The following is a 9,389-nucleotide window of genomic DNA, read 5'->3' on the forward strand; positions in this document are numbered from 1 at the left end:
GGGTACTCATTTCTAAGAAGTACAATTCCATGGATCTAACTTCCACAGAATTGCGACCCAACTTCTTGCATTCACTCCACTATTACAAGCACCAAAAATTGGCTAGGGCGTAATTGGGAAGGTATATATGATGATATGGCTATTATTTACAACCACCTTTCTTAGATATAATACGCCAGTAATGTGCACCATTTTAAAAGAGTGAATGATGCTTTCACAATGTTGACTATAAGAGAAATTCTAGGAAACATGGGATTGAGAATTTCACCAGAAGCAGTGATGAAAGTACAAAAGTATGGAAGTGTTTTCATATAGTTCCCAAAATTTAGGTTAGTTTCCTATGATGGGTATCCCCTTATGCTACCTAGATTTGTCGATGATAAATTGGTCTTGATTGAAATGAGCAAGTAGATTAGTCAAATTAATAAGCTTTGCAAGAATAGGGGGATAGATGAAATATCTTTCCCTATCAACATTAGACATTATAGTTGTGATACTGCATCAGATGCGAGGAACATAGAGAGATCCATTGCCATGATTAATTTGCATCCCTATACCATGTGTTTCCCTTATGATAGTAAAGGCTATGTAGTTAATGATTTAAAGCTAACTCCTATCCTTGGTCACTTTACAGCTCTAGAAGAATTTTGGGAAGGTTGTGAAAGTGATTTCAAAGTCAGGGAGAGAGATTAGCAGCGGCTTACTATAAGGCAAGTGATAGACTTCAAGATGGATATCAATATGAAAGGTATAAATGATAATGAAGTTTCCTTGGATAATCCTTTATACTATTAGAAAATTGAATTACTAGTTCTTCCCCTATTGATTAGTCAGTTCAGGAGTTAAAAATCTTGAAGGAAAGAACTGCCTATGTCCTTAAAAGAACAAGGGAATGGGTCAATAGAATCAGTGCAGAAAAAGTGACCGATGAATTTCAAAGTAAAGAGAGGAGAAGTAATCAAGGAGAATCACCTCGATTGGTATTGGAGATAATTCTAGTGATAAAATGCATCAATTAGATATGAGTGATCTAATTAAAGATGAAGATCTAAATCAACTGGCTAAGTTTATAGTCAAAAGAAGGATGACAAAACTAAAAGGTAAATCTGATAGAGTGAATTAGGAAGGAAATGAGCCTAATGAGAAGGATCAAAGAACTCCTCAAACTATAGAACAACACATTCTAGTCACATCCTCACATGATGTAGTAATTTCTCCTTCGAGCCTCTCTCGTCTTGAGATATTATTAATAGACATCACACAATTAGATAATCAGTTATCTAATTTAGAAGATTTGATGATGATTTCTGAAAATACAATAGGTGACAGACAAGTTTCACTTCAAGCTACTACACATTCATGGCTCCAAACCAATCTCCAAAAGAAGAAGAAAGTTGTTCAGATGATCTTGCCTCCATTTGATGTAATCACTAGTTTCCTTTAGAAGCCTCCTAAAGTGAAAAAGACTAAAGTGATGTTTAGGTTGGACATTGATAAAAATTCTATTGGGATGAATGTTGATGAAGCATCCAAGTCAAATTTCATTATGGATAAGGTTGATCTTGGTCCATCTACTACGGAAAGAGATTTTCAAAATTTTGAATTAACTGCTGCTCAAATGTTACAAAGAGCGAAGAAAGAGAACAGATAAAAGGAGAACTCAAAGATCAAGTTCAAATGCTAGTGTCTTACATCAATTCAGTTAGCAATTCTTCTAATGCAAAGGCAATAGTTACTTCACCAGCTTTATTAGGCCCTGATGGTATTCTTGATCATGTAGTTGTTGAAGGAGTAAACAAACACAAGTAACATAGTATGATGATCAAAGCTTGGATAAATAGAATGATAGAAGATGATTTAAAACACATAACTAGATGAAGGCAATATATGGAAAAGTGATGGAATAGATACAAGAGATGTCTAAAGAGCTAGAAAGTAGCAAGGACCAAAAAGTCACCTAGCAAAAAGTAGCTAATGAACTATAAGAAATATCCAAGTTAGATATAAGCACCCTAATTCTTAAGAAAATTATTGTTGATCCAAGTGAGAATTAGTCATGCACCTGGACTAAAATTATTAATTGGAAGATGATAAATATCAAAAAAAGGATCATTGAATTTGAAAAATTAATAGCCTCATGTGAACAACTGAAAATGAAAGTTGTAGATGAACTAGTCTCTATTATCACAGGTGGAGCAGTAGTAAATGATCTTCAAGATATTGATTGCCAATTTTTTCTTGATTCTTTCAGTATCAAAATTCATGTAGAAATGGAGAATCGAGTGTCAGATGCAGAAACTATGATGAAACTCAGTCTGGTAATAGTCACTCTAGAAGATCGCAACATTTCAGCCTATCAACAAGAGTCAAAAGAGATCTAGGATCAATACTTTATGGCAAAACTCAAGATGGAGAACGTGTTCATTCCCAATTATGATTCAATGGTGATCATCCTCCATGCTTATAGGAATTTTTGAGATAAGTCAATCATGTCCAGATAGATAGAGTTCATAGCTAGAAGACCAATGATTGGATATGTATGCATTCTTAGTAATTCTAGCTTAAGTTATGTTTGTGGAAGTTTTCCCTTGTATAGGTTACTTTTAGTGAGGTTAATTAACCTCTCTAAAATTACGTATTTTGGAGGTAGTTATTAATGACAAAGAGGTAGTTCTTAACCTCCATGGCTATACAAGGAGTCATTTTTGGCTTTGTAAGGGACATTAGAAAAATGGAACACTATGCTAAAATTTTGATCAAAAGATAATATTTGAAAAGTGTGTACAAAATTTTTGTTTGTAATAAAAATTTCCTCTTAGGTTCTTGGTACAAGAAAGTAAAAGAAAATGCAATTTGAATTCTCTTCTTTTGAATCTAAATTGTTAGAAATATTGATTCTCCATGTAGTGAGCATTTTCATGGTATTGTGCAAATATTTATGAATATTTAGATCAGTATTGTGCTAGTGATAATTCCCAAGTGTAGATCTTGATTGTTGTTGTTAGTGGTTTAAATTAGTATAGGAAAGCTTTGAAGTCATGTGGTGCATTCGTCATCAATGGCTTTCTATTGATTTTTTAAAGTTTGATTACATCTTTATTCGAAAAGCTTCAAAATTACATCATATGAGGGAACTGTCACTCTAAACATAGAGAAAGACCACATATCAAGGGCCTATCTAGCTATTGGGAATAGTTTTCCACATACACTCCATTGGGCAATAAATAAATTTGTAATGCAAATGGTCCCTCTGGCATAGAAATAAGATATATGAGAGTAATGGGTAAAGATATAATAAATGGCTAATTTGACCTTTTCATGTTGTTGGTTTCAAAAGTGCATGGCTCAAAGAAAATGGTCCCTCTAGAATAGAAATAAGATATATGAGAAAATTGGGTAAAGATATAATAAATGGCTAATTTGACCTTTTCATGTTGTTGGTCTCAAAAGTGCATGGTTCAAAGTAGAGAGTAGATTTATTTATTGATAAATTAGATTATATGTAGATAAATCTAACCAATACTATTTTGTCAAGAATGTTGATAAAAAAAAATTCCATAATCCAAAATATAACAAATATCTCAAGGTTATAAGGGAAGTCCATGAAGTGAGACTTGGGAAATTGGAAATTTTTTTTGACAAAGTGAAAGATAATTAGTGTATTGTGTGTGTTTAGTTGAATAATAATATAGAAAAACATAACTAGTCTTAGGAAAAGTTGGTTTAATAGACTTAATCTATTCAAGATCCCTCCTAAGGTAATTTATACTTTCGTACATGGATTGTGAAAATTAAAGAGAAAAATGATGTCATTATACACTATGACATGGGTATAAGTCTCATTATAAATTATAGCTCTCTCTCTCTCTCTCTCTCTCTCTCTCTCTCTCTCTCTCTCTCTCTCTCTCTCTCTCTCTCTCTCTCTCTGTATATATATATATCCTAGTGACATTCACAAAAGTGAACAATTATTGAAGTTGTTTTGGGTCAGTTGATCCACGTTTTGATTAGTTTTGGTTAGCTTTTCCCTAGTTACTACTTACTTGCTTTGTCTAGTTTATAGTTTTTTGTTTCTTTTTTGTAGTTTCACATTCCCTTCAAAATAAGTTTTCATTTGATTGAGAATAAAAGTATACAAATACAAAAATATATATATATATTGTACAAGTGGTTGCTAAATAATTTAATACATTAACTATCTAATGAAGAAACTAATATGTATGTCGGTGATTGAAACCATTTAAATCATTGCAAAGTGGTAAATTACATCCAAGATGACTTTCAAAAATAAGTATCTTGTCGCCATGTCCATTTCAAAAACCAAGGATGACAATTTAAACATTTAAATAAAATTTTATAATCTTTTATAAATATGAAATTACAAATTAATTTTAAAATTAAAATCAATCAATAATATATATACTATAAACTCAAGGTATGACATATATTATAGTGATTATGTCCTTCAAATTACTAGTATAATTGATAGTTTAAACCAAATCATTTTTTCAAGATAAATTTTCTATTTGTATCTTCAATATTTCTAATATTGACTATAAAAAATAGTACTTTAAAATTATTTTAAATTAAAATTAACTAAACCTAAAATATTCGTTAATTTTTTAAAATCTCATTTCTTGAATTATTTAAAAAATTAAATTGAATATATGCAATTATATTGTTTCATGATAGAATTAAATATAAAGGTTAAATTTATAATATAATACCATTTACGATTGTTCTTTATGTTCATAGTCTATTAACAGATATGATTTGATCATCATCAAACAACACATACTTAAGAATTTGGCCATGCTTAAACATCACACAATAAAGAAAAATAAAGCTTGATAAAGGTAAGTCAAATTTGATAGTTGAAATTTTTAGTTAAAAAATTAAATCTTAATTTTTGATGTTTAACCAATCCCAATTCCAACATAAAATAAAATAGAACAATAAAGACAATATAAGAATGAGGATTATTTATCTGTTAGATCATGCAATACACAACCAATTTAACATTAATACTCCTGTTCAAAGTTGTATTCAGAGGTAGGATAGACTAAACCAATTGGGATAACATTATGGCTAGCCAGCAAAACTCTTGGCAATATTGATGATTCAAACATGTCATTAGAGATGGAGGGGAAGGCGTGGTTTGATAATGGCCTCCAATGGAATTGATTTCTGTATTGTGAGCCCGCGACCCCCTGTCAAGTCAATTTCAGATCCCTCAGGAGCAAACCATTCGAAGCTCTGAAGCAGACGCCCTAATGTATAGCTCACCACAATCAATGCCAAAGACATGCCGGGGCACATTCTTCTCCCCGAACCAAACGGAAGCAGTTCAAAGTCCTGCCCTTTCACATCAATCTCTTTGCTACTCCTGACAAAACGCTCAGGAATGAACTCAGTGGGATGCTCCCACACGGCCGCGTCCCGTTGAATCGCCCACACATTCACGAGCAGTTGCGTCCTTGCGGGAATGTGATATCCTCCAACAGTGCAGGCCTCGCTTGATTCGTGAGGAATCAAAAGAGGTATTGATGGGTAAAGTCTCAGAGTTTCTTTCACAATTGCCTGCAAATATTTCAGCTTTGGCAGATCTGATTCCTCCATTAATCGATCCCGTCCAACATGTGTATCAATCTCTTGCTGAGCTTTTGCCAAAATGTCCGGATGCTGCATCAGAGTTGACAGTGCCCACTCGACGGTCACAGAGGATGTTTCGGTACCTCCGCTTATACTAGTCTGCAAAACCAAGCGATCAATTTTTTTTCGGGGTATTGTGATCAGTGTCTTGGCCTTAAGATTAACTCATTTGATTCTTATAGACACTTTCAATAATCATTGGCCTACCATGACGATACGATTAGTCGATCTATTATATCTAAGTAAATCAGAAAGATAAACAATCGAAATACTATATGGAAAGAGAAAGTGATGAAAGGACATACATGGGCAGTGGCTTTCACCACATCTTCGTTATTGTCAGTCTCAATTTCATGGTTGTCTATTGCAGAGGCGAGGGCATCAATCAAATCTGGAGCGTGCGCCCTTCTCTTCTCTCGGTGATCGTCGAGCAATCTATTCAGAAACCCATCTCTCTTCTTGTTTATATTCTTCATCGCACACACGCCTCTATTCGGAACGATCCACTTGAGAAATGGAAAGTAATAGCCGATATCTAACGCTCCTGCTATCGACGAACTTTGTTTTATCATCTCCTTGAAGTGCTGAGCATCTTCGAAATCCTTTAAACAGATATCTGGGGAGAATCTCTTGCTGGCAACCATTTGCACAATGATATTAAACGTGAGATCTGAGAGCCTCGACTTGACATTAACTCTATTTATATCTCGCTGCCAACTCTCGAAGAGGGAACTGATAAGGACGGAAATTTCCTCTTCCCGGACATGTCTGAAAGATTCGATTTGTTCTGCAGTAAAGAGTTGGAGCCTGCAAATCTTTCTAATTGTTCGCCAGTAAGAACCATAAGGAGCCAAAGATAACACTTTAAAGTCATACCCTAGATGCTTTCCTACAGTCGTGAGTGGGCGTGAAGCAAAGGCTTTGTCATTTGTTGTGAAGCATTCTTTTGCGAGATCTGAAGAACTGATGACCAAAACGGGGCGGGTGCCAAGTTGGAGATGCATGATGGGGCCATAGCGCTGTGAAAGAGAGGATAGAAATTTGTGAAACGGCTCTTTGCTCCCGCTTAGCAGAGGAAGATGCCCAAGTATTGGCCAGGATGGAGGCTGGGGTGGCTGTGCCTTTGTCTTAACTCTATGTCTCAGAATGTTTACAAATAACAAAAGGGAACCCAATACTAGAGAAAGAACGAAGAAAGAACTTGCTTCCCACGCCATAGCTCACCACTAATTAATTCTGATTAGGATAACCACACCAGGGTTTTGTATCACCACGCCTCTATTATAAGCTTTTCCAAGAAGTCTTTATACAATATAAATGACTATGAAAATGTTATCCAATGGAAATTAAAATATAATTGCAGAGGGCCTTGTGATGAACATGCATACGTGTTCAAAGGTATCCATGACTTCTATAGCTTAATTATAGTTTGGTTGTGAGGAATCAAAATAAAATATGGGAGAACATATTTTTTAATATAGTTCTAATAGAAGTAGAAAATTCATAGCTTAGTACTAATATAATATAGTAATAATTTACTTGCGAGGAATCAAAATAAGGGAGTACTTTATTTTTATATGCTTTTCAAAGAAGAACAAAATTGACAGCTTAATATCAAAATTTATTTTCTAAAATTTGAGTAAACTAATGAAATTAGTTAGGTGAAAAATATGATATAATTTCTCTTTCACAATTTCTAAATGTTGATAAAGATTATATAAATCTTGAGCATCTTTTTCTTGATTAGTATCATTTCAATGATAGTAGAGTAGAATGAAGGATATATGCATTTATCTTATTGATCAAGTAATTTTGCGATAGATTCTAATTCTTCCAACTTTTAGAATATTTATTTTATCATTTCTTAATGTTCTTACTCAAGTTTACTATAAATATTAGTTACTGTTCTTGCTATTTTATAAGTAGCACTAATAGCTTTTCCATCTTGTTAAACCGTGTTAGAATATTTATTTAGTGTCTAGATAAAAGATCATGAATAATACTTGGAAGTATGAAATGTCAAGGAAAATAACTAGAATTTAATTTCATGAAAGATTGTAATCTACCACTAGAAAGGAATAATGAAAAATTAAAATTATAAAAAAAAATTCAAACCAAAAATAATACATCATTTCCAAGGCCTTCATTGTCCTTCTTATTCTTCTTAGAGTAGCCCATACATTTATGAGTGTGCACAATCACAATCTATAAGGGAAATAATAAAAAAGATAAGAAAAATAAAATCTTCTCATCTATTCTAAAAATTATGTGTTAAGGGTTGAGGTATGTGTAACAATCACAAGTATAATAATCCTTAAATTTTCATACGATCTTTTCTCGAATGAATGTACCGAGATAGATACCCAAAATACACTTGCCTCCTAACTTCATGGTGTTGGTAATATAAGAGGAGTAATTGGGAGGGGAGGGGTGAATCAATTTTTACTAAAAGAAATCCTAGATCCCTTAGATGCCAATACCAATTACAATCTAAAAACTAAATACTGTTGACGCTTGGTAAACAAATATAAAATGTTGTAACTTAGCAAATGATGAATGTACTTAGTAACTAATCAATTTTGTAGATCTTAAGATATTTTTAGTGATTATCATTACTCAAAATTTATTGCAAGCATGAAAGAAATAGTATGAACACATATGACACCAAGATTTAACATGGAAACCCAATTTGGGAAAATCCACCAATTGTAACTAGTTATTATTTTTCACTCTTTTGAAGTGAGCCCTATTAGGAGCCATCTTTATTAAAGGTTACAAAACACACTATTATGTATGACCCTATTAGGAGTGGCCTTGTTAGAGGTCTTGAGACAATTCAATAGAACTGCCACCTTGTTAGAGGTCTTGAGACAATTCAATAGAACTGCCACCTTGTTAGAGGATTTACAAATAGTTGTTAAACCAACTATGTTAAGAAATTTAGATAACTACTATAATGGTTAGAGAGTAACAATGAAATGACCTGATTTAGATACAACTAAATTGTTGATTATAGATCTATGTTTTGGTTTGTAGTTAATCCTTCCTAATTGAATATAACTTTTCTGCTCCAAAAGGATATTCTTCTTATCCTTCAAATTCACTTTCTCTCTTCATCCCTTGTGATTCATTCATAACATCTTGCGCACTCTGAAACCACAACTTGACATTATACTTATACCTTTCATATTATCAAGTCAGCTCAAATACAACTTAGAATAATTAATATTCATTCTCATAGTTGGCTAGAACCAATAGATAAATCAATTGAGCTTAATGTGCCAAAATATGAAAACCCTTTGTTAGCCAACCCAGCTTAGGAGACACTAACTCAGAAGTGATTTCCTATGTTAACCAACAGAAGCTCGGTTAACACTGCAAACTTACAAAAATCCTTTGGTAACTGAGTGAGATCAATTAGCACTGGTTCTATCCAACTTTTCTTCATTAACTAAGTGAGCTTGGTTAACACTCATCTTTTGTATGTTTTCTTTGACACCTGAGTGGACTCGATAGACACTGTCTTCTACACAGGAACACTCGATAGACATAGAAAACTATTTTCACTAATTGAGTGAGCTCAGCATGCACTATCTAATAATTAATTTGACATTTGTGTAACATCAAAGACAATACACAATTAATTAATTGTATCCATCAATCTCCCTCTTTGGCATTGATGGAAACACAACATGTCATAACATAATGAAATTTTGAGAAAAAGACTCCCTCTGCCA

At 33.1% G+C, this 9,389-nt stretch overlaps 1 protein-coding gene across 1 annotated transcript; it reads right to left on the reverse strand.

Annotated features, from left to right (window-relative positions):
- Positions 1-5,133: 5,133 nt before the first annotated feature.
- Positions 5,134-6,869, reverse strand: LOC149560406 (xanthotoxin 5-hydroxylase CYP82C4-like). The gene is made up of 2 exons (XM_089823597.1): positions 5,958-6,869; positions 5,134-5,751 (listed from the first exon to the last, which is right to left on the reverse strand). The coding sequence occupies exons 1-2, from the start codon at positions 6,867-6,869 to the stop codon at positions 5,134-5,136; spliced, it is 1,530 nt and encodes a 509-aa protein (XP_089679723.1).
- Positions 6,870-9,389: the final 2,520 nt, after the last annotated feature.

The sequence above is a fragment of the Cupressus sempervirens genome, chromosome 4 (assembly GCF_028749045.1).
Source record: "Cupressus sempervirens isolate cs-2001-9-10 chromosome 4, ASM2874904v1, whole genome shotgun sequence".
NCBI classification, from domain to species: Eukaryota; Viridiplantae; Streptophyta; class Pinopsida; order Cupressales; family Cupressaceae; genus Cupressus; species Cupressus sempervirens.